This window comes from Watersipora subatra, chromosome 2 (genome assembly GCF_963576615.1).
Source record: "Watersipora subatra chromosome 2, tzWatSuba1.1, whole genome shotgun sequence".
Lineage (NCBI taxonomy): Eukaryota > Metazoa > Bryozoa > Gymnolaemata > Cheilostomatida > Watersiporidae > Watersipora > Watersipora subatra.
The window spans coordinates 39057082-39084361 of NC_088709.1; the positions used below are offsets into that span (position 1 = coordinate 39057082).

General features: G+C 36.9%; 1 protein-coding gene across 1 annotated transcript; it reads left to right on the top strand.

Annotated features, from left to right (window-relative positions):
* Positions 1 to 6: 6 nt before the first annotated feature.
* LOC137386975 (ubiquitin-associated protein 2-like) lies at positions 7 to 26878 on the top strand. The gene is made up of 18 exons (XM_068073229.1): positions 7 to 23; positions 2177 to 2265; positions 3048 to 3116; positions 3200 to 3313; positions 4944 to 5050; positions 5221 to 5361; positions 5623 to 5804; positions 7222 to 7363; positions 9201 to 9507; positions 10012 to 10173; positions 10873 to 11033; positions 11470 to 11652; positions 17514 to 17679; positions 19562 to 19916; positions 23089 to 23306; positions 23871 to 24042; positions 24849 to 25042; positions 26409 to 26878. The coding sequence occupies exons 2-18, from the start codon at positions 2185 to 2187 to the stop codon at positions 26499 to 26501; spliced, it is 2847 nt and encodes a 948-aa protein (XP_067929330.1). The 5' UTR covers positions 7 to 23; positions 2177 to 2184; the 3' UTR covers positions 26502 to 26878.
* Positions 26879 to 27280: the final 402 nt, after the last annotated feature.

The following is a 27280-nucleotide window of genomic DNA, read 5'->3' on the forward strand; positions in this document are numbered from 1 at the left end:
AGAACTTTGTTATGACTCAATCGGTGAGAACGCTATAGTAAATAAAGAAAGTGACGGAAGGTTATTTTGGCTTTTTAGATTGAAAGTGTGATTGAACATGTGATACATTTCGATTCAAAATGTGATATCTTTTTGTTGATGTCATTTAAACCATTGTTACATTTTTTTGTCTTTGTATGTTAATTCAATAATCAGAGCACGCATTAGAAAAGTAATGCCTTTCTTCACGGCAGTATATAAAATGCAATCGACTTCAGTAGTGAACCATTTAGGTTGTAGTTATTAAATGCTGCTCATTTAATGTGATGTGCTAAGCTTTCTTGTAACTTATAATATGAATTAGGTATTGGTCATGTTACACAGACGAATGTTTTTGATCGTAATGGATCACTGCCGTATTTATATATAACACTCATTTTTGTCGTGGATAGTTTACAGACGTTTGATATAATTATTCGGTTGGTATCTTGGTATACATTGAGTTTATCATGATAAAACCATATTTCTCATGCAAATAGCTTAGCTAAGACGGTTAATCTAATTCATGGCGAGTTAGATTAACAGGGCTGTTAGCAATAAACAGAGCTGGTTTATAGGCCTTTAGTTAGGTAGAAAGGTGGGCTAAAATGTTTTGCTGACAATTATGCAACATAACCATGAAACTCTTCCGGTTAACATTGGATGCCTTACACTTGTTTTTATAGTCTAGTTCTCAATCGTACAGTTCACTGTCTGTGACACCACCAATACTCTTGATAGTCACTTGAAATAGCTGTTTCAAATGCTTTTCAGATTAGACCATGCGAGAAAATTGTGTTGACAATTTGTTCTTCTGTTTTTGTTAGATGCCAAATTGTCTTTTGATTATATTTCTGGCCAAGAATTACAGGTTATCATCTTACTTTTAGACATGCTTAATATCTTATGTCTGCTTGTTCACAGCTATTTACAAGCTAAGTAATATGCAAAATTTCACTAAGAATATCCTGGTATCAAAGATCCAACATTGATGTGTTGTGGTACTATGTAATCTACATTTTATCACCAGTTTAAGCACAACCCATTTGTTGTGTATTGGCAAGCAACTATTCCAACATCTGTAAATTTATATAGCAACCAGGTTTTAATTTGCTATTCTTAAATGCCTGTTTCATCATTATTTACATTATTTACATGTTTTCATTTTCCCCTTTCATAGCTGTAATAATATACTATTAGCTAATAGCAAGCGAGCTAGATTGCTAATAAATTTTGTAACGCTCAAACAAAAAGCTTGGTATCAAAATCCACATTACATTTTATGGATTTATTTTTGTTTTTCTAAGTAGAGTTGAATTAAAATTTTCTACAGAAGATCAAATAGGACTCTATGCATAGCCTCCATGTAAACTAGATTTACATTGATTAGAATTATCACATGAGACTTGCAAATGTTGGGTTTTAAAATTGTAAGCTTACCAATTTTGGAGTGAATGCGTGTCGAACGAGTTTCCAATGCATTCCATAGATCTGAATTTTTTAGTTAACAGATTGAGTAAATGTATCATTTGAAGTTATTGTTGAAGTAAGGAGTTGTAAAAAGTTTTTTGACAAGAACAGCCTCGCACAATCATAGCCTGACTACCTAAAATGTAGAATAGAATTCGTTTTCATAGGTCTATACACTTTTACTAGTAGAGAAAGCGGTTTTGCTGTGTGCTAGAATGGTTGCTTGTGTTGAAAAGCTTATTTTCTATACTGTTGGAATTTTAAAAAGCTAACAGCATTGATATAAATATATGTTACTAAATATGAATATTTATAAATACGTATACAGCATAAATATATTTTACTTTGATACAGCTCTCTGATTGTAACGAACATGCTCAGATTTTGTTGACAATGTCTGCGTAGTGGTTGTTCTCTTATGAATATGTTCAGAGTTGTGAAAAGAATTTTGAGTTGGTGATTTTATGAGACTTTAGAACTATTGAGTAGAAAATTATTTTTCATGAAAGCTAAGGCTACTGCAAGCTCTATGCTCAGTTGCTTTGCTCGATGTGTTTCAATGCAGCTTAACGTTTTTCTTGGATATGAATTGGAAAAGCTTGAGGAGGAGAAGTATTCTCAGTGCTCATTCTGCATGTTTTACAGATGGTGAGGGCTGTGTAAATAAATCCTTGTATATATTGTACAGTAGTGACCATGAGATCTAACACTGCCTCCACTGGTAGGCTTGACAAGAATACAAAGATGAAGAAAGCTGATTCCACAGCAGTCACAACGGTTGGTTCACTTCCTGTGTTAGTGTTACTAGAACAGTCAATTTTCACCAAAGTTTTGTGAGGTTCAGGATATACAGTATAACTCAGATATATTGCCTTCCATTGTGTCAAAAACATTGTTATATCTCATCTTTCAGTCTAGTCCTGATTATGTTAATCAATCCTCTCTCGATTTGAATACTTTTTGCACTTTCACCAATATGAAACAAAAGTTTTTTTTTATTTGCAGCAAAAAGAATTCAGAAATGAAATCGCTGTGCTATTAACTTTGTTTTCCTAAGTAGTAGTGTTTTGATTTGCTGATTGTTGGTTTTTGTATTAAAAGCTAGGTTTAGTCTAAAATTATAGGCATGGTTAGTCGGAGTTATTCAATTGGCCAATTAAGTGTTTGACAATGTCAGTTATCCATAAATCAAGAAAAATAGAGTACAGTGAAGCTTTGTATGCCTTGGATGAGTTTGATCCAGGTGAACACCCGATAGGAACTACTTGCAGAATACAGATTGTCCAAATCTCTATCAGCTACAAGAATTAATATATGACAAAATGACCTGACCAATGTAGAACTGTATATATACCGGTACATCATTACACATATTTACTTTTAGCTAAGATACAATAAATGTAGTCAAAATTTTGAACACTTGGATGTGTCAAATGTATAACCCTAGTAGTGTGCGGGCCAGTTGTTTTGATTCATCAGAACTAGGGACATAGATTTCGAAAAAGTAGTCTATTATGCGAAATAATATATGAGGGCCTCACATACTTTCTCAATTGTAGCAAACAAACCACACACAACACATAAATGATCAGATATCAGATCCTGGTTTGAAGGAGAAAGTAATGCAGGTTAGTGTACTACTGTACTTGACCATCCTACTGAAAACTTTCTTATCGTGTGCTGCATTCCTTGATTGGCATGTTTTTGACAGCTGATAGAGATAGCCAACTGTACAGAAGACAATGCTATCCTTGCCCTCCATGACACCGACAATGATCTAAACAGAGCTGCTGAACTGCTGTTAGAGAAAAATAATGACATGCAGGTAACTATTACGATTGATACGGTAACTAGGATAGAGTTCTACTCAGCCACTAGTCTGATATATTTATTAAAGAGTAGTTCTTAGTCTATTGGTATTAATATAGAGTAGTAGTTATTAAAGGTTGACTTGCAACAAAATTCACATTACAGTTATATGGTATCAAAAGATTCACCATGTCTTACTCTGCTGTGTTGTAGGTGCAAAATATGTGGAAATGTGATTACAAGCTCTTAAAAGCTCAAAAACGAAAACCGCCGTAGATTAGAATCAGTTTATTTTTCTGTTGTAGTCATTAAATTTGGTTATTGTTTTGTCACAGGACGTTCTCACGTGAATTGAAAGGCAGATAAAAGGCTCAATATAAAACTTCTCGTAGCACTAGTTTATGACAAACACTTGGGGTTTTACCGAAGACCCCGTATCAAATACAGACGCTTGCTACTTTACAGTTTTGTTTCGGCTTGGTCTTATCGTCTAGTCGTAATCTGATCATGTGACCCATACTTCGCAAATAATTTTTGCAGCAGTTTTTGATTAACACCGGTGACCAACAGGCTCGTCATGTTCACCAGACAATGATATGTACTCCTTCGAGCTAAGGTTTCGAAAATTAAACGAATTTTCAGGGTAAGTTATAAGATATCAGTGCTGAAAGTGGCAGCATTACAATGACGATAAAATAGACGCGTAAGAACAATAGACATGGTTTTATTGAATTCGTGAAGTATATTTGTGAACATATTTTGACGAATGAGGTTGCTTGAAAGTCTAAACAGAAGCCATCTTGTACAACTACATCCCATTTGAGCCATTTTGTAAAGAGATTCTAATCTATGGCGACCTGGTGATGACGGCGATTAAATGTTCGTTTTTTGAGCTTTTAAAAGCTTGTAATCACATTTCCACATATTTTGCACCTACAACACAGCAGAGTAAGACATGGTGAATCTTTTGATACCAAACAACTGTAATGTGAATTTTGTTGCAAGTCAACCTTAAATCTTATAGTATTACTACAGAGTAGTAGTTATTAGTCTTATAGTATTACTACATGGTAGTAGTTATTAGTCTAATAGTATTACTACAGAGTAGTAGTTATTAGTCATAGTATTACTACAGAGTAGTAGTTATTAGTCTAATAGTATTACTACAGAGTAGTAGTTATTAGTCTAATAGTATTACTACAGAGTAGTAGTTATTAGTCTTATAGTATTACTACAGAATAGTAGTTATTAGTCTAATAGTATTACTACCGAGTAGTAGTTATTAGTCTTATAGTATTACTACAGAGTAGTAGTTATTAGTCATAGTATTACTACAGAGTAGTAGTTATTAGTCTTATAGTATTACTTCCGAGTAGTAGTTATTAGTCTAATAGTATTACTACAGAGTAGTAGTTATTAGTCTTATAGTATTACTTCCGAGTAGTAGTTATTAGTCTAATAGTATTACTACAGAGTAGTAGTTATTAGTCTTATAGTATTACTACAGAGTAGTTTTCATTAATCAGGCCCAACTGGGATTGTTTCAAATAAGGGTGTGGAGCTTGGCAGTTGTTTAAAAGACCACATTGCTGATATAATGAACAAATGCAATCTTCCAGGATTAGATGATTTTGTTGGGTTCACAGGATGGTTGGAAAGAAAAGAAAGCAAAAAGTAAAAAAAAACAGCAACCCCAGACAGCAGCCGTGTCTGAGGAGAGTACAGAGACAGAAACAAAGGAATCTAATAACAGGTAGAGGTTTAGTCTATCTTGATCAGTTGCCTCACTCGGTTATAAATAACCAGATTGAACCACCATTTAGTCTTCACGAACCTCATTTAGTACTGACGCAGGGGTTTCATCAAAATATGAAAAGCTCAAGTCGGTAGTTGCGGTTTCTAATTTAGGCTCTTACATTTTAGAGACAAGTCGTACCCAAGAAATGCACCACCACGACTGCAGAGGGGTCGTGGCTCACGTCAAGATGGTCGTCAAGGAAATTTCACAGAACGGAGATTCGCCGGAGGAGATCGAGGTCGACCTCGGGGTACGGGAGCTCATCGGTAGGTAAACACGCCATGATATTTGATGGCCTTTTACTTAGCTACTCGAGTTGTTTTCTCTTGACCAGTAACTGCAGTGGGTAGCCCTCGCGTTGACACAAGGTCTTTTTGCAGCATGAAGAAGTTGGATCATAACTTGTAGCTTTTCAGTTTCTCACCAACCTTTAAGTGGGAAAACTGGACATGAAAATTGCTGTTTTTAAAATTACTTAGAACCATTCAAACTTTGGTTGAGGTCACTTAGGCAGATTATTTACACAGAGGTGGAGGATCCAGTCGTGGCCGAGACGGATTCGGTCGCAGTCGTGGCACGGATAAACAAAACAGTGAACAGTCAGATTTGGGCAACACTCAGATTGGTACATGGACAAGCGAAGCAGACGCCAACCCAAAGACAGACTCATGGGGAGAGGTTTGGAATGAAGAAGACAACCAATGGCAAGGTTTGTCATTAATTTAATGTCTGTGGAGTTTTCTGTAATATTTTGTCCTGTTTTCATTGGTCATAGGCACATTCAGCTCGGTGCAATGATTTTGTCTAGATGTGTTATTAAGAAGATTTTGTGCTATTCACTGTTATCAAACCATTGGTTTATCAAACTAATGGAAACACGATTGGTTTGATAAAGCAATCGTCTTTAATCAAATCAAATACACATAAATTAAATTTGCTAACTTCGTTTTTTTCCATGAATATTTGTGTGCATTCTCTGTGCTTTCTCATACTTTCTACCAAACTTTTAACTTATGCATCTCAATGTCTTCTAAAACTTGCTATTCTGTTGACAGTCATTTTCTATTAATCAAGTATTGTAGCTTTCAACTTGTAAAGTTGCAAGTTACAATATTTGATGCTTAATATTACAAAAGATATTGTGGAGTGGCTTTTCTGTGAAGAGTAGCAATGTATTGAACTATTATTGAACTGACCGATCGGCTGTGAAGTTCAAGCCACCTGCACTTGTTAGTTAGCGTTTGACTAGCTTCTCAGGCATATTGACTATACTCTGCTCTAGATAAACACCATAGCTTGACAGTCATTGGTTTTGCACCCATTTGAACTCTCGACACTTATCTAGTCACTCGAGGATGAGTTGTTTTGGCCTTTTTCATCTCATTGAAGCGTTACACTACAACTAAATTAGGATTATGGTGTCATTTTTTGCTCACGTATATCATCTATTTCATATTGACATCTTCAACTGACTATACTTGGCATTGCTTATAAATTGAGATTTACCCCTTGCGTTCTATATGGCTAGTGGTTACAACCCCTATGGTACAGATAACCTTTCACCAAATAGCAGTTCATTCAAGAACTGAAATGGAATGTCGTCCATATGTTTGCTGTCAGGAGTGGAAAACCCTCCGATTGGCTATTTAATTCAGTTATAGCTGCAATATATTTCATATAAGCCTAACTGCCGTGCAAACTTACCTTGAACAATTATGGCAATTTTAATTTTTTCACCAATATAAAGTTACAGCAATAGAGAGATTAACTAACCACACCTACTCGTCCTACAATGAATCCCAAAAAAATTGTTTCTTAGAATACTCATCAACACTCAACCTCATTTTCAATGTCGTACTTATCATGAAACTCTAAAAATCTTTTAAGAAGCTATTGCTGAGGGACTTCACTGTAAAATTAGGACTTTGTGGGCATACAGTGTAGCCTTAGGTCTGATGCAGACAATTGACATAAACATTTGTTTATGGTTATATTACTTTGTTTTTGCTAGCTTACAATGTAGCTTAGCTTGTAGCTTACATTGTAGCTTAGCTTGTACCTTAGCTTGTAGCTTATAGTGTTAGCTTTGTGCAGTCCAAAGTGCTTGGATGTGTGTGTTCCTCTAGGAGATCTGAAAGGGACACATGTATTTGAGTCAACAGCTAAAACGGATGCATTTCCTACTCCAACAGAATTTGATCCGTCATCTGTAGCAGCAATGACTACAACAGCGACATCTCAGTCCTCTTCGATCAATGGCAGCAATCAGTGAGTCCTTTATTAATCTTTTAGCTTGGCATATTGTCAACACCAACTTGTGCAAAGCTTGCAGCACTTTCCATTTCGTAAGGTTTGGGTGCTTCGTGCAACTAACCTCGTGCTACACAGCCACTGTAGCTCCGTTATTCTCACTGAAGTTGCAGTCAAACATTGAAAAACTCATTTTATACCTTTTCTTGTAACTAAAAATTTTCTATTTGTGATTTTACCACTTCTGTCTATCTAGTGCAGCTTTAATTGAAATTTGGATTTTTCTTCCCAATCCCGCAAGTGGTTGCAGTTACAATAAAATCACTTAAATCCGTAAAGTTATCTACTGCAATCGCAATAACAATCTAGAAACTAATCTTTCAATTTAGTTTAAGACTAGGTGAATGCCTGGTGTTGCATGGGTATTAACCCTTTCACTGCCATCCATGCACAAATTTAGCTATCGGCCTACTGCCAGCCATTTTATCGAAAATTGCCGAGTTTATTTCATGGTATGTATACACTTTTCAATTTCAAACTATCTAGAATATTTTTGTTATATATTTTATTTTGCCAACATGTTAACAAACAGTGCTATGCAAAAAGTTCAATGTATCTATACTTTCTGCATTGCTAACGCTATGTGAAACTACGATCGCTACGAAGTTAAAACGATCCTCTACAGTCTACAATGTTCCTTACTCTTACAAAACTATTATTTTCACCATTACAGTCGGGGCTGCTACTGCAATTATCTGTATGATCACTAAAATCTGAATCGGTTATAATGTCATCAACGTAAGTAATTTGTTTTATAGCTCGGGAAATACTTACGAAAGCCATAATAACACTAAATAGTTTGAACGTCAGAAAGAAAAACATGTATGATTTTTAGTTGGAAATTCCCAAACAAAAATTTAAAATTGCTTCGTGAATTTAGGCTTACTTTAGAGAAATCTTCGGACAACACTGTCAATATCATAAAAGTCCTAAAGATCATTGGATATGTTGTCAACAAATAATAAAACTAAGATACTACGTAATTGCTGGGAAATTCGCAAAAATGCGCATACGACAGTGAAAGGGTTAAAAAAAGCTTATAAACAGTGGCAGGTAATGCAGTTGTCTGTCACTTGCCATTAGCCTGGCACATTGCCAGTGACTAATTTGAGTAAGCCGTTATCCATATTGCTAAACTTACTAATAAGAGCGGGTCTTTCATTCCTAGATTTCAATAGCTATAGCTGAACAGACAGGGAATAGTTATAGCTATAGCTGGACAGACAGGGAATGACAGACTGAGATTTATATAGATTGGTGATGCACTCATATCCTATCGACTGAGAAATAGTTTTTAGAGGTTTCACCGCATTCAGTTAAACCTCAGTGAATAACATTTTCCATGGAACAAAACCCTAGATTACGAGTACCGTACCGATAAGTTTAAAACTTGTGTTTTCTTTTATACGAACTTACATTTTTAAGCAAAATTATCTGTTTACTAGCCTTTAAATATGCTGCCGATTTTCCCTCGTCGATCATTCAGTTTTAGCGTCAAGAAACAGTTAAAATGTGATATATTTATATAGAGTAATCATCTGAGAATTTTTTGTATGCGTAGTGTTGCTGCGGAGAGCACGAATATCTCTTGGTCTGAAGCACAGATAAGATCTGTCGGTTTAGTGTAATTCTCATCTGATTGTATTACTGAGGATTCAGTTACAAATTTCGGTGATGGATTCCCATATAAATCTTTTCCTTCTAAAAAAAGCTGCATTCATAAAATTCAAGCCACACAAGCTTTCTATTTTAATTTGTTTCTAGTAAGTTGATCTTGTTAGTATATCTTTTTCAGGCTGAGTATTGATGCAATGTTTCCAAAGGAAACTGTGGAGACGATGAGTCGGCCTGCAGTATCTATGTACGACAGTCAACGCGCATCCGACAGTATCAAGAGTGCGATTGGTATGCCGACGCAACAGCAACTCTCCGATGAGGCGTCTAAGAACGCCGCTCTTTCGTCTGGGCAGCAGTCATACAGCGGTCAGAGCAGCTTACCTCCAGCATCTCAATCCAATCTCGTGCAACCTTTGATGCCTAGCTCACAGCCTCAGAGGCAAAGCAAGCAGCAACGATCTAAAGTTCCGCCTCCATCAACTAAGGTAATCCATTATTTTAACATTATTTCCCATTTGTCGTTTTTAACATGTTTATTCATTTGATAGTTGAAGGTCTTCGTGACAGTGAACAGGTTAGGGACGCTGCGAACAGGTTAGGAACGCTGCGAATTGACTCGTAATTTGTTCTTCATTATAAGTTGATTTGTCAAACCCTTGTCTTCCTGTACCCGCTGTTGACCACTACTCACAGTTTACTTTTGCTGACTGAACAAACAAACTAAAAAAGAAAGACGGCGATGCTCCGTGATTAGTTGGTTTCACTAAAATATTACCTGGCCAGTCAGAACATTCTGGAGAAGTTTTCTAATAACTATGCCAGTGACCAGCATATCAGCAAGTTTATCTTTTAAGTATCATTTTGCATCCTCTGTCTGTTCCTCTCCTTCCTTTCCTTGTCTCTGATCTTTTCATGTTAACTCTGCGTATTCTTTCTCAGATTCTCCTGTCTGTGATGTTTTCATGTTAACTCTGCGTATTCTTTCTCAGATTCCAACAGCCCCTGTCGAGATGCCTCATTCGCAAACAGGTTCCATAATAAGTCTTGGAGTGCAGTTCGGTGCTATGGATTTCAACAGTGATGCAAGTTCTCTTGCAATCGATTCATCCTTCAAGCCTACAGCTGCTGTCAGCACTGCCACTCTTCCGCAGGTACTTGTTTATTCTGGGCCAACCGTGGAAGCATGGGCCGCATGGCAACAAGGGTGAATCTTCCAAAGTGCACAAATCATGGCCAAAATTTGTAATGAGCTGCCAAACTAATCTGAATGTAGCTTTGAGATTCGGTCCAGTAATGTCTTGTTTTGTTTTTCCATGATTCTATTTATACCATTTTGAATTTTTTATTCAGCTTGTAAGTACAACAGATGTCGAATAATTATATAATTGTTATGACGACCAAGAACTTTTGTAAATATTAAATTTGTTAATAATATTTTGTCTAATCAAACAGATAGCTTCAGTGAGGTCTATCCAAACCAAATTAAAATCAAGCTAAAGTAAAATCATTTGAATGCAAACTTTTACACGACAGGCACTTTGACTGCTTTTTTTACTGAAGTTTCAGAGTCAAAACCTAACTATGGTTATTGTCTCGCCACGCTTTGACGAAGAGTATGGCTGTTTTCATATGTTAAGTTGTTCTTTTAATTTCTGTGTTCTTTTAATTTCAACCATGCGTAAATCAGGCTACGGTCGGACTTATGTCAGGCTGCGGTCGGACTACTGTCTTTTCTACAGTAAAATACTAGATGCTAATACACTTTCATCATTCATTTTCAACCAGCTATAATTGGACCCCATCTATCATTCCATTTGACCCTTTTTGATTTAGTTCTAATTACCTTGCAGCATGTGGGCCAACACTCGCTGCCAGGCAGCCTATATACATCTGGCAGCTCCTCGATGAATACTCACCAGTCAGGGCAGAGTCCTGAGCCCATACCTTATCCGAGTCAGTCGAATCAAAGCCTCTCTTCGCAGGACAGTCGGAGCAGCAGTCTTTACCCAAGGTAGTTGTCTCTTTCTCTCGCGGCTATCAGCCATTCTTCTAAGTCCCGTGTTTGAATTGTTGCAGGTGATTGCTTTTAGTGCCTGCAGTCTGTCAACATGGAAACCTATTGAAACGATTACATTATTAATATAGATGTTTTTAAAATCAGTATTCATGTTTGGCTTGAAAGGGTTCAAGGCTGTTGGAAGAGAATTATAATTAAAAACTATCATCTTCTGTATTTTTTTTAGTTCCGTCTGGTCAGAAGACTTGAAATAATTTTAGGCTCGTAGAACTGAATTTCATTCAAAGGTTGCTGATAACCTACATAATCCATATAATGAGAGTTGAGTGTATTGAGCTAATGTGGATTCGTGATCCTGTAGTCTCTTTTAGCAAAGTATCTGCGTTAGTTGTTACAACAATTGCACCTCTTTATTGTCTCACATTTGCAGATCCACAGGTTTGAAGGAGACTCAGGGCTCCCATTCGTCATATACGGGCACGGGTAATGTTCCCTCTCAGTACAAGTCTAGCCAATCAACACAACCGGTCAGCAGCGCTCAGCCAGTTCTGCCTATCCCGCCTGCTGATAGCCACGCCTCCAGTCAGTCATTCCAAAGCAGCCAGACTTCAAGGTTAGTCTCTAGAAGGTCTGTGCAAGGCCGTTTCCAGAGCCAAAGCCGACATTTACGTATTGACTGGGCTTGAAATGTCGCAACCAATCCCGGCTGTCACAAAGTCAATTAAAATAGGCATTATTCCCTAAGTTAGTTTGAGTTGTTAACTTCCTTAATTTCTCCATCTGAATGCATTTTGAACAAAATTTAAGTGAAGCTTTATCACTTGCTAACTTGAACTGAAAGATGTGATCGTTCACTTTTTGACCAGTTGTTTGGGGTATAACAGCTTAAAGTTGGTCTGTAGTAAAGTTGATAATGCTGTTGGCCAGAGTTCCTCCCCAGTAGGGCCAGAGAGCAGGGGCATCTAACTAACCCTTTATGACTGAGTACGCACATCTCCAAAAGCGCTGCAAAAACTACTCTATTCAGAAGCACAATTTGCATCTTAGATATAAACTAAATGTGGCTTGACAAGCTGATAAATTTTCTACAAGCTGATATCTTTTGCTAGCAGTTAACATATGGGGGAAGGTGGGGTAAGTTGTGCCATGGGGTAAGTTGTGCCATGGGGTAAGTTGTGCCAATGCAATTTGAGCATCACAGGTTTATTTGTGGGAGTTATCCTTTCTATGAGTTGAGAAACAGGATATGGCCACCATCATGCTGCACACGCTTTAATTGTCACTAAACTAGTGAGTTATTATTAAATTTGCAGACTTTGTGCAAAAAGCTACATTCTAGGATAAAACTTTCAACACAATTTTTTCTTAAATTCTGTAGATAGCGTGCACATTATTGGCACATATTTATTTAACCACACTAAATATATATTGAGAATCTCGTTATAGTTTACACTGTTTTACTAGCAATATAATTTGTTACTAAACCCTCTTTGGCTACGTTGTGCCATCATGATCGGGCTACATTGTGCCATTATGATCGGGGTAAGTTGCATCAAGGCACAACTTAACACAATTTATGAGATGGCTAATTTATTTGCTCAACCATTTACATTTATGCCAAGTATGATGCCAGAAAATGTCGCTTCCAGATTTCGCTGCACCGGAATATTTTCTTTGAGTTCAATGATTTTTCAAAACCGTGATTTTGCTGAAGCTATTTAAACAGATCAGTCTCTGTCGAAAGATGATGCAGCTGTCTCAAGCAACTCTACTGATCGTAGAGACGAGATTATTGCTGAGACACCTCAAGTGTCAATGAATGTAAAATTGAATGTAAATGGTTCTAATTGTGGTATAACCCCAGAACAAATTCTTCCCCTTTTAAAGGCAGACCTTAGTAAGCAAGCCAACAGAGGAAAAGCTAAGGCCACAACTTTGACGGACACACCTAAAAAAATAGAAACAGAACAGCGTGATAAAAATTAATGAAAGGAAACAAGTGATCCTACAAACAAATAAAGGAAACGAAAACCCAAAACTGTTGTTGAATCTAGGACAGATGACGAGGATATGGCAGTCCCCGATAGCAGAGACTGATAGCTGGCACAAAAACTGTTCAAGTAAAGTCCGATTTGGTGTCGATATAGGTGGCCTTTTAATTGAGTAAACAGGCATTCTCTATGCTGTTCCATATTCTTTGGAAATCCAAGCCAGGCTTTTTACTAGTATTATAAGCTATGGAGTTGAGTTAAAAGTCCAAGCCAGGCTTTTTACTAGTATTATAAGCTATGGAGTTATAAGCTATGGAGTTATAAGCTATGGAGTTATAAGCTATGGAGTTATAAGCTATGGAGTTATAAGCTATGGAGTTATAAGCTATGGAGTTATAAGCTATGGAGTTATAAGCTATGGAGTTATAAGCTATGGAGTTATAAGCTATGGAGTTATAAGCTATGGAGTTATAAGCTATGGAGTTATAAGCTATGGAGTTATAAGCTATGGAGTTATAAGCTATGGAGTTATAAGCTATGGAGTTATAAGCTATGGAGTTATAAGCTATGGAGTTATAAGCTATGGAGTTATAAGCTATGGAGTTATAAGCTATGGAGTTATAAGCTATGGAGTTATAAGCTATGGAGTTATAAGCTATGGAGTTGAGTTAAAAGATATACAGATTGTAAAATTTACACTTGCAGTAAAGTGGGCAATTTTTACATGTTACAGTTTACTCCAGTTCATTCTGTTGTGTGGCACAACTTACCTAGCTAACAGGGTGAGTTGTGCCACTAAAAAGCTGTTACAAAAATGTAAATTGTACGAAATATTTTGCTTGCGATCATTAGAGCTTTTGTGTGAGAGCTTTGCAAGGATATGTGTTCAATAGTTGTGATTCTCAGTGACATATCTCTAAATACTTAGATTCTATCCTGAAAATATTGAATTCTGGCACAACTTACCCCACCCTCCCCTGTAGATCTCATCATCTAAGTTGCAATTATTTGGAGCTATGGGAAATCCTTTTCAATTTGCCAAATTGCTTTGCATTTAGGATTTCATCGATATATTTAACCATCGGTATATCTAACCATTGATATATTTAACCATCGATATATTTAACTATCGATATATTTAACTATCGATATATTAAACTATCGGTGTACTAGAATAAAACCTGTGTCTGTCTGTCCGAAGCCACGGTTGAGGTTGAGGAAAAAGATTGCATCACACGGGATTTGAACTCATGACTTTCAGGATGGTAAACTACTTGAACTTTTATACACAAGTAGTTTACCATGAATTTTTTTGTTGAACGTTTATACCGTTGAACACTTCTATTTCGCTAGTATTTAGTTTCGTGAGTAGCATACAGAGTAAAATTTCGCTGCAACTTAATTTCGCAGCTCTGATGAGTGCGAAAATATAGTGATGTGAAAATAAATGCAGTAGAACAAACATAATTAGATTCCTCAGGTTCAGTTCACCGATAGGAAAAAAATTTCAATTTGGGACTAGTTTGTAATTGTGAACCGCAAGTAGAATGGTGTGGGCGAGTTCGATAATGCAATTTGATCGCTTGCCGCCATTTGTTTCTTGGACTATCAATGAACAAAGCTATTTAATTTCGCGTTTTCGCTCATTCGTTATGATAGTTTAGTTTCGCACAAGAAATTTTCACGAGAGGATGACTCCGTGAAAACGCAAAAGTTACATGAGGCGAATACATGTGTCCTAGGGTAAATAAACTTTTATACACATTGACCCATTAATATGTTTGCTACATTTCGCAGCAAAAGCAAGATTTTTATTTACAAAATAAGTTTATTTATGAACCACTGTTCATTGCAAGCTCAGTTTATATGAGTCTTCTGGCTATCAAACAGTAAGCTGCAAATTTATGAAAGAAAAAAAATTCTCAAAAGTTGAAAATGAAACTGCGAAAGTTATTGACATACAATCACTGTTTATAATAGTTGCAGAATTGAAAATAAAACCGTATAATGAAATTTATTTAGCATGGTTAGTTTCTGCGCTGTCGCTACCAGTTTCTGTCTCACTGTCAGTTTTACTCACTTCACCTTTTTTGGGCTTCCAATTTTATTGTCTTCTAACCTAAACTCTTCGTCCACTCTTGAACCAGTCAATATCAACATCAAAATAACATTTTCAGCAAAGCCGGTATTGATTTCGACAATTTTCAAATTTTCACGGAAAGGAAGATGGCGCATGCTAAGCACAAAGAATAGCTTTATAGTAGTACATGCTATATATATATATATATTCGTCGGAATATATATATATATATACCTCGTGGGAATATATATATATTCCCACGAACAAAACGATTGTTTGGGAGATTTATAATAAATGCATATGTGCACACAACTCCCGAAAAATTATCCATTAATGGCCATGACCAAACCCTTGTACCGAAATCTCTTCAACAAATTTAATCATTTTTGTGTAGAGTCCTTTAAGTATAATAATGATACAAAACACATATAAACCTACATGTTACCAAGTCTTTGAAAGGTTACCGCAATATCTTAAAACTAACCCATCTGATCGGATTATACATAAATAGACAGATTAATTCGGCCTAAAATCGAAATAAAAACTTGACAAGCCTATTTTAATCAAAATTAAAAACGGCCAACAAAACGCCGATAAAGCAGTGTGACAGATAGTAGAACTATTAAGTCATGCGCATTTCACGAAAAAACCGTGCACATTTCACCAGTCTATGACATTGTCCAATTGCTGAAGGTTTCTGTAATTAACGTAGAAGTACTGAAAAGTAATCATTTTTTGCTGATTCTACTGGACTCTAACATTGTGGACACTTATAATGAATACTTTGGTATTCCAACTGATGTCCAAAGCAGTGAAAGTAAATGATGATGATATTTTTCCAACTATTCTTTTTCTATTTTAACGATTTCTAACGATACAATATATAATTAACGTAGAAGTACTGAAAAGTAATCGTTTCTTTTTGCCGGTTCTACCAGACTCGGACATTTTGGACACTTATAATGAATACTTTAGTATTCCAACTGATGTCCAAAGCAGTGAAAGCAAAGAAAATGACAATGATATTTTTCTAACGATTCTTATAAGATAATTACAATATTTAATTGTAAGAATAATTATTCGATTTTATGAGATTTAGTTATAAGAATAATCATTTGAATTTACAAGATTAAAGTATATAGTGACCGACGGTGTGCAATATGTTACTGTTATTTCTTTTCTAAAGTATTTGTTGACGGTACTATGGCTGTGCTCAATATTGCGGTACTACCAAGCCATTTTTAATATCTGCAAAATTAAGTAATAGGCCTACACTTTCTTATAGATAAACATTCAGCATAATTTTTTAGATATACATGTAACTACAGAAATCTAGATAAATATCACCTCTTGATATTGGTTGCTATGACCTGGTATGCTATGGTTGCTATATACAGCCCCCAGCTATATATATATACATATATGTGTGTGCGTGTATGTGCGCGTATGTATATATGTATGTATATTACACAGCAGCTTGCCATTTTACTTCTAATATTGCATTTCTCCTATTGCAGGGAGAGATATAAACATATCATCTTTTCCTTTCATTATTGCTGTTTGTTGTACATAGTAACACCCAGTACATTACAGCTACCATTGCAGTTCTCCTATTGCACTGCAGTGCCATTTGACTGCTGATATTGCATTTCTCAACCAGCAGTACCCTTTCTTTTTTCCAATATCACTCTGGTCGTGGGCTGTATGACAGTGGAATTTCTAGATAGATATATATATATATATATACATGCTATATATATATACATGCTATATATATACATGCTATATATAGTATATGCTATATATATACATGCTATATATAGTATATGCTATATATAGTATATGCTATATCGTGTTAACCCAAGCAAAAATCAGCTATAATGAGAATTTGTGAACTATTTAAAGGATTTTGATACGGTGTATCTAATCCTGAATTTTTGGGTGTCTGAAAGGTATGAGCGGACAACCCAAAATGTTTACATTAGTGTACTTCCTTCTCTAGATCATAATTCGTGGAGAGAACCCTGCTTGGGAACTATCATTGGGAGTAGCAAGACTGTTACACCTTAGTAGCTTGTTACTAGGCGTTTAGTAAAGGGAACTGGGCATGTCAGCTAAGTGGTTGTCTTCAGACTGATACAAACTGTGTTGCCTTTGTCTTATTCGTATACAGTAGCTAGTGATCTCATTGTGTTTGAATGTTAGTTGATGAGAGAAGTTGTGGGAAAATCTTTATCTTATACGTTATCAGAGGTGCTGGTCAAAAATCATACGGTCATCCGATGTGTGAAATACAAGCTAAGCAATATTCTGATATCAAAATTAGTTTTCCTTCCGCCGAAATAATTGATCGAAATATAACAAAAGAAGCAGTATTGGCTGATGTGCCGCTATGTGTTGCAGCTCAGGGTCGTACTACCAGAATCTGACTGAGAAGAGAGGGGGCTACCAGCCTAGTACACAGTCGAGTGGTGGACTCGCTGCCTCCGGCGTGAACAGCAACCAGTACAGCGGCAGTCTGTATTCTTCCAGCGGAGAGCAGCTTAATGTGACTTCATCATATAGCCATGTATGTTTGACCATCAGCTTCATTTACCCTCTGATCTGGAAACAATTCATCACACGAGCTAGAAGGAATTTCAGATCTATTGTATTTTTTCCGTTAGCTTGCTTTTCATTCTTTACATATTTCATGTTTTTCTAAAGGTTCTGTTTATGGTTTTTCTTTCAATATTTTTAATGCCGCATTTAATTTGTGGCTGAAGTCGCGCGGTGTTACAGAAGCACACAAGGTGTTACAAAAGCACACAGGAATAAACTTTAACAATCATATTGTTGTGTAGTGAGTACAAACTCTCTGCCTATGCCAAAATCTCAACTCGAGTATGAAAAAGCTTAACTTGTTGAATTATCGATTAGCTACAAACACTCAAAAGATTATAACTTTAATTTCCTCAACTCATTCGCACCCGATGCGAGTTAACTTGCATATTTATAACGTTGCTATGCGCCCGATGCGAGTTAACTTGCATATTTATAACGTTGCTATGCGCCCAATGCGAGTTAACTTGCATATTTATAACGTTGCTATGCACCCAACGCGAGTTATCTCACCTCTAAAATTTACCTACTTTTTGTATTACTATTTTTAAATTATAAAAGAAAATTTTGGATTAGTTACAAAGAGAAATTTTTGGCCAATCAGACAAACGCACATATATGTCTCGATGATGTCTCTGGCAAAAGTTATGACCACCCAAATCGACCAAAGTTAGTTCACCCAAATCGACCAAAGTTAGTTCACCCAAATCGACCATCTACCTAAACTGGAAATCACCGTAGCGACCAAAACTTATTGTTCCTGATAAATTTTTTCAACTCCAGAAGTAAATACATGTATGCAGATTCAGAAGTAAATACATGTATGCAGATTCAGAAGTGAAAGACAGCGTAAATCAAATCAATACATGTATGCAGATTCAGAAGTGAAAGACAGCGTAAATCAAATCAAAACATTTTTTAATGCTTCAAAGGTTTTATTAACTTTTAACTTTGCCAATTTGAATCGTTATGCTCTAATAAAAATCAACTTTTTAGGCTGTCAGCTTAAAGTTATCATTTGCTTTCGATGGCATCATATTGAGTTTTAGAGCTGTATATGAAGTCTGAAAAGTCGAGAACAGAGTTATTGAACATATTTTTATTATTTGAATCATGTTTGTGACAGTATATTTGAGTTATATTGACATGTAGATGAAATATGTTTTAGTTTGAAGGATGATACTCGCGAAGAATAGTTCAAAATTAAAGTTTCATAATTTTCATGTTCACGACTAACTGTATATGTATAAATAATATTCATAATTGTATATTGTGTGTGATAAATGAGTAATTTTAGTCAAACTTTGTATATTTTGCAATTTTTATGGTGCAACTTTGTTTCAGCAAATAGCAATTTTTTCAAAGTCACAAATTTTCTGAAACTACCTTCTTTGAGACACAGATCTACATTAAAAGGATATGAGTTGTCTATATGAATGTAATATCATTTAAAAGAGGAGACTTGGCTGGTTCTTGTGCAACTTGAATGAGTAAATTATCTCAAGTCTGTTTCTTTTAGTAGTAATTTGAATTATGACAACTTTCTAAAAAATAAGCAGTATTTGAGGCTAATCATCTAGAAATTAGTTGGTTGCGAATGAGTTCATTGCATTCTATGTAAAAAAGTCCTCATAGAGAGATACATTGTAGCTCTCTATTCTGTTACTCGATGTTTATGTCTATGATGTCTATGTTAACAGTATTGTTATGGCTTTGTCAATGATCTTATACACAAATCTTAGTTATTCTAAAGGAAAAAGATATACTTTTGATACTGTATATATACACTATATATACATGTATATATTGTAATACACGAAGTACATAAAATACTCGCTTTGCTATTGCAGTACAATAATGGAGCCGCCCTTAGTACACCGTCAACGGCATCTTCGTCAGCTTCCGCCACTCCCATTGTCAGCACACATTCTCAACCGCTGACAACTAGCAGCAATCGATTATCATCAGCAAAACAGCCTCCCAATTTACCACCTCCAGGCGTTGCTCAAGTGACAGCGGCGACACCCATGCTGCCGGTAGCGCCGAGCTATATTGTTGGTAATACTATGCCATACTTTAACCAACAAACCTACTATCCAGGGCCGGCTGGTATGGAGGACATGCAGAAATACCAGCACCCAATGGCTAGCACTCAATTCTACGAGATGCCTAATCAGCTTCTTCCGAGCAGCTCATCATTTCCTGGTCAGTCTTCAAACTTACCTCCGAGATGTGTAGCTTTTTGAATGGACATGGGTGACGTCATCTATCAAATTATCTAGCTAGTTTGACTTTTACGGGAAGTTTTGCAGTTATGGAAGTTGGTGGTCATAGGTAGCTGTGAAGTTGTAGCACTTGCATTTTCACACAAGTTCTCATGCTGTAGAGTGCCTCAATCACTGCCTCGATCACTGCCTCGATCACTGTCTCAATCACTGTCTCGATCACTGTCTCGATCACTGCCTCGATCACTGCCTCGATCACTGTCTCGATCACTGTCTCGATCACTGCCTCGATCACTGCCTCGATCACTGTCTCGATCACTGTCTCGATCACTGTCTCGATCACTGCCTCGATCACTGCCTCGATCACTGCCTCGATCACTGTCTCGATCACTGCCTCGATCACTGTCTCAATCACTGCCTCCTCAAAATAAAGCTAGAGTTAAAGTAGATCTAATATCTCACAACAAATGCCTTTGTACTAATTTACATCCAAAATCTTGTCATCGTCCTATTGTCTGGGCAGTTAGTGGATGACAACATGTGTGGCTATTATTATTATTATATTCACGCATAGTAGGGGTTTTATTCATCAGCAATGACTAAATGGGGCTAACAGGTTTAAATACAGACAAACTTCTGCACTAAAGGTTACTAATCACAAGATTTGTTTCGTATGTTACACCGGTTGTATGTCGGAGAATATTAACCCTTTCACTGGCGGATGCGCATTCAAACGAATTTCCCAGCAATTGTGTAGTAACTTAATTTTATTATTTGTTGACAACATAACCAACCATCTTTAGGACTTTTATGGTACTAGTATTGTTGTCCGAAGACCTTTCTATAAAAGTATTCTAAATTCACGAAGCAATTTTAAATTTTTGTTTAAAAATTTCCAACATAAAAGCAAACATTTTTTCTTTTTGATGTTTGAACTATTTAGTGTTATTATGGTTTTTGTAAATACGTCTCGAGTTAGAAAACAGAGAATTACTCGTGTTAATGTCATAGCCGATTCAGATTTTAGTGATCATACAGATAATTGAAATAGCAGCACCGACTCTAATGGTGAAAGTAATAATTTTGTAAGAGTAAGGAACATTGAAGAGGATCGTTTTAGCTTTGTAGCGATCATAGCTTAGCATAGCTTTAGCAATGCACAAAGTATAGATACTTTGAATTTTTTTCATAGCACTGTTTATTAACATGTTGGCTCTATATAATATATAAAAAAATTTTTCTAGATAGTTTGAAGTTGAAAAAAATTGTATACATTCGAAGCAAAATCGGCAATTTTCGGTAAAACAGCTTGCAGTAGTCCGATAGCTAAATTTGCACATGGTTGGCAGTAAAAGGGTGAAAACCTGTAGCAAATTTGGAGTTGCAATCCCTTCCGACAGATGGTCAGTGAGTAGACAACTTCTCTTAGCTTATTAACAAAAATTTACTTCATTACATATTTAATTCATTTTTAAGTGTACAGTAACATAATTAGCATTGATATGTTTTTGCCTCTTCTGCTTTACTTACTGCATGTACCAGCCTAAGTCACATAACACTCTCCAGAAGGTACAGAAAAAAATTTCATTTTTTTTTATGGCCATTAAGTAGTCAAGTATGTGAGAGGCCGCTTTCAAGAATAGCATCACTCGAGCGTTGTTGTCGATTTGGGCTGAAAAAGGTTTTATTAGGTTAGCTAAAAGTTATAGTGAAAACGAAGCCAGAAACCGATAGGTGATAAAATTTTAGCAGTGAAATGGTAAAATAATTTGTTCGCTAAATAATACATTCTAAAACTTAGCTTCAAGTGTGTGTTTAGGAAGCTAAATTTATTTAAGGTAAAGGTTGGCTTGCAACAAAATTTACATTACAGTTATTTGGTATCAAAAGGTTCACCATGTTTCATTCTGCTGTTTTGTAAGTTCGAAATATGTTTAAATGTGATTACAAGCTTTTAAAAGCTCAAAAATGAACAGTTGAAAAAATGGCCATAGGTTGGAATCCCTTTATTTTGATGACGTACTCAACTCGACGTGATGTTATCACGTGAAATAAAAGGCTCAATATAAAACGTCTCGTAGCACTAATTTATGACAAATCCTTTGGGTTCTACCGAAAAGCGCTTATCAAATATAGATGCTCGCTACTTTACAGTTTCGTTTCACCTAGGTCTAATCGTCTAGTCATAATCTGATCATGTGACCCATATTTCCGGCCAAATGGTGCAAACAATTTCTGCAACATTTTTCGACCATCAACAGGCTCGTCATGTTTATCAGAGGATGATATGCACCCCATCGAGCTAAGGTTAAAAAATTAAACAAGTTTTTAGGCTAGGTTTTGAGATATCAGTGCTCAAAGTGACAGCATTAGAATGATAATGAAATAGACGTGTAGGGACAATAGACATGGTTTTTTGAATGTGCGAAGTATATTTGTGAAAATATTTTGACGAATGAAATTGCAGAAAGTGCAAACAGAAGCACATCGTGTTCAACTACGTCACATTTGAGTCATTTTGAGAGGGATATCGTTTAGGGAGAGGGATTACCTACGACGTTTTCGTGATGGATGCGATTAACTGTTCGTTTTTGAGCTTCTAAGAGCTTGTAATCACATTTAAACATATTTTGCACCTGCAACACAGCAGAGTAAGACATGGTGAACTTTTTGATACCAAATAACTGTCATGTGAATTTTGTTGCAAGTCAACCTTTTAATTCAAAGTTTATGTTATACGTCTGTCTCGAAGGTAAGAATTCCCTACGGTACGTACTGCTGCTACTGCACATACACATTGCACATTATAATGTTACATTTTATATCCACTAAATACACTAAGTTACTGTTACTAAGGTTAACTTACTATTTTTGATACTAATTTTTTATTATGTACAGTACTTATATAAAATTTTGTTGATTTTTACTAGGGGATGATTGCATTATGTAGTTACAATAGGTTTCTATATCCCTCTATATGACATTTTCGCTATACGACGCCAACCTCGGAATGGATTAAAATCCTATGGCGAGGGTGCACTGTATGCTGAAATTTTATCTTTTCAACGGAAAGTTGCTATGTTTATACCACAATTGTAAATAGAGGTTTGGCTGGTGGAGAAGTGCAGTACTGTTAACTTCTCTTGCTGCAGGTACAGCCACCGGTGGTGCAGGGGAAAGTAAGATGACTCGTGTAGATGCTCAGTCTCCAACGGCTCAGGGTTCGCAGTCAGCAGGCAACCAGATGCAACAGTCAGCCCCTACTAACACTCAATCTCTCCAGCAGTTTGTCTCACTTCCCCCGGGCTACCACGCTAGCTATACCTATTACCCTGCCGGTGTGCCTCCTTATACGACTGGTGTATTTCAGGTAGGGCATGTATTACCCTGCCGGTGTGCCTCCTTATACGACTGGTGTATTTTAGGCAGGGGGTGTTACATTTTCTCTGACAGAACTTATTCAGAGTAGCTCAAGCATTAGGCTGGCCATTGACTGTTTCTCGTTGGTTAACCTGTTAGCTTTCATAATCTCCTTTTCTACTAATTCCATGTTCACTTCATGTTTGTTCTTTAGCTGCCAGTTTTTCTTGGCCATATTCTGTTCTGGTCCGATATTTTCTCTCACACATGGTAAAACGCCGTTGGCAGCCGTTTGCATTCATGTCACTTTTCTGCCAGTTTTTACTTTCTCAGTTACTCTTGCTAAGCCTTCCAGCCATTTTCATTTTGGTCTCATCAGCCATCTTGCTTTCTCCTCAAGAGTCCACTCTTATCTTTTGTGAGCTGACCGACCATATCAACCATTTGTAACCCGCAACTGTCTTTTTTTCATCAGCTAACAGTCTTTCTTACCAGTTGTTTTGTCACTCTGTGTCACCTACTACCATCTGTCGCTGTCCATCGCACCATTTCCCTCCAACGTATACATTTCTAGGGCATGGGTCTCACTGGCTCCAATGCTGCCGTCTACTCTAACCAACAGAAGGGCTCTACACCCAATTACTATCCTGCGAGCAGTACCTATGATGACAGCATCCAGTCAGCCCATCCTTCTCATCCCTCAGAGTACAAAAACTCCTACGGATCCAGCAAACCTCCAACCAATAGTGAGTTTGTTAGTTTTTATCTCATAGCTTTTGCTGTGGTGTTTTAATTTGCATCATCAACTTGACTTGATAGCGACGTGCTGACGTCCATCAATTCCAAATTCTTGGTATTTTGAGCTTGTTTTGTTAGTTGAAATATTTGTATTCATCAGTGTAGCATAGCCCTGTGTAGTCAAGTCATCAGTGTAGCATAGCCCTGTGTAGTCAAGTCATCAGTGTAGCATAGCCCTGTGTAGTCAAGTCATCAGTGTAGCATAGCCCTGTGTAGTCAAGTCATCAGTGTAGCATAGCCCTGTGTAGTCAAGTCATCAGTGTAGCATAGCCCTGTGTAGTCAAGTCATCAGTGTAGCATAGCCCTGTGTAGTCAAGTCATCAGTGTAGCATAGCCCTGTGTAGTCAAGTCATCAGTGTAGCATAGCCCTGTGTAGTCAAGTCATCAGTGTAGCATAGCCCTTTGTAGTCAAGTCATCAGTGTAGCATAGCCCTTTGTAGTCAAGTCATCAGTGTAGCATAGCCCTGTGTAGTCAAGTCATCCGTGTAGCATAGCCCTTTGTAGTCAAGTCATCAGTGTAGCATAGCCCTGTGTAGTCAAATCATCCATGTAGCATAGCCCTTTGTAGTCAAGTCATCAGTGTAGCATAGCCCTTTGTAGTCAAGTCATCAGTGTAGCATAGCCCTGTGTAGTCAAGTCATCAGTGTAGCATAGCCCTGTGTAGTCAAGTCATCAGTGTAGCATAGCCCTGTGTAGTCAAGTCATCAGTGTAGCATAGCCCTGTGTAGTCAAGTCATCAGTGTATGTCCTCTAGACATGACTGGAGGGAGTGGGAGCAACACTGACGTCTCATCCATGTATAAGAATGTAAACAACTCTCAAACTGCAGCAGTTGCGGCAAACATTTATGGAAGTCAGGCCACTGGACCCTACTTGCCAACGCATCCGCAAAATCATGTCCTAGCCAATCAGCATCTGATGCAGTCTCAGCTGGCTTCTGTCGCTCAGGTACTCCTGTTATAATTGGTTGTCTCCTAGTTGTTGGACCCTTGTTAGTTAGTAAAGCTGCTGTGGACGAAGAGCTCATTGCTAGCCATCTGGAATGCTATAGTGTTGCCACTATTTTATACCATAGACATTATTTTATACCCACAATCTAGATTTGAAGCTGGCAGCACAGGTTAGAAAATGGTTGATAACGAAGTCTGATTAGATGAATTGTAACCATTTATCTCAAATGTCTGCATCCACCGTGTATTCACTGCAACTGTCCTTAACACAATTGAACATGCTGCCATGTACTTTTTACAGCAGCTACTACAGCATTTATTTGCTATCATTCTCGTAACGGCAAGTGTCACTGCAAAAGTTACGTGCCATAATGTATTTAGCTAACAACTGGTACTACCGTATTACCATGCCATTTGGTTTACTTGTAGAAGGCTGTTTGTCTATTATTCTGGTTTACTTGTAGAAGGTTGTTTTTCTGTTATTCTGGTTTACTTGTAGAAGGCTGTTTCTCTGTTATTCTGGTTTACTTGTAGAAGGCTGTTTGTCTATTATTCTGGTTTACTTGTGGAAGAGTGTTTGTCTATTATTCTGGTTTACTTGTAGAAGGCTGTTTCTCTGTTATTCTGGTTTACTTGTAGAAGGTTGTTTCTCTGTTATTCTGGTTTACTTGTAGAAAGCTGTTGGTCTATTATCCTGGTTTACCTGTAGAAGGATGTTTGTCTATTATTCTGGTTTACTTGTAGAAGGGTGTCTCTCTGTATTTTGTATGACAAACTCAGTATATACAGTCGTACATACATGTAAAAAATCTTGTGGAACTTCTGTATAGGCTGGTCGAACTTCAGCTATATTTTCAGAAATAAACAAAACAAAATGGATTTGATGTCTCTCGCTTTGTAGCTCAAATGCTCTGAATTACGTTAGTTTTTAGTTGGTTGTTTTCAAGCTTTAAAGTATAGCTTTGAAAGTGTACCGTGAGGACTGGTAGGATCGGTATTACTTATGCGAATTTCGCTCAAATTAGTCATCCAGAGATGGAGCAGCCATGGGAATGCCTACAAAAACTTGCTTTAAACCAATATAATCCATATAGGGATATGATGTCACTGGAGTTTTGGTTTCATGGTTTTTTCCATTGCTTGTTCACTGTTTTTAATAGCCCAGATGAGAAAAGAAATGTGTGTTGTGAGAATATTACATTTGTCACGGAAGTTGAAAATTTTTATTGTTACGCTGTTCAACTGTCAATAATATTGTCTGGGCAACAGGCTGCTCTTATCTCAGCGATGCTTTGCTTGCTTGGTTCTTCGTTCAAATTAAAATTACCCTGCCTGTTTTTTTATTCATGAGTTCTTTGTTGCAGGAAGGCAACATAAGCGGACGAGGAACACAAGGAGGCAGCATCCCCAAAGGCCATACAAAGTACTATCAGTCAACGGGGACTTGGCCAAGCTAGACTGACTCTCCTGATGGATCTTCGCTAACATTTAGCTTTTCCTTGTTGTGGCATATTATTCGCTTTGATTCGTCCGTCAAAATCTGACAGCCACAAAGTCTAGAATTGTCTTGTGTTAGGCTTTGTGTTTTCTCTCTTGTTTATGCTGAATGTTATTGTTGCTAAAAGGTGACTTGTGTTCTACTCGTTTGACTACTGATGTTTTATAAGCTAGTTAGAATTGAGGCCATATGTACCGACTGGTATTGCTGACATTTTGGAGTCTATCAAAACAAATCTATATAATAGGATGTTACTAGATTAATTGGCCTCAAGTTTTGTATAGTGATGTATGTACAATAGTATTGCGTATTATAATACAGTGCTTCACATCCTCTCTTATAAACCAGCTTCTCACGCCGATAAAATCATAGTTACTCTAGATCTTCGCTTACGAGTTGAGTTTAGAATGCAACTAAAGTTACCAAACTAAGTTGACGGTTTAACATGTACATGCTTGTACATGTACCAGCTAATATATGCGTATACACTGTAAAGCCTCTAATTGAATGCCACTCCTATTTGAACAGCACCTCTATTTGACCGCCATTTTGAGAGAAGGGTTGAAAAATGGAGTGCCACCCTCTATTTGAATATCACCCTCTATTTGAATACCACCTCCATTTAACTGCCACTTTGACATTTAACGCCATCTCCCTTTGACTGCCACTTTGACATTCTTTGATCTTCATGAACCCATAATATCAAGTGATCAGTAACAGAGTATCCACAAAATCGTA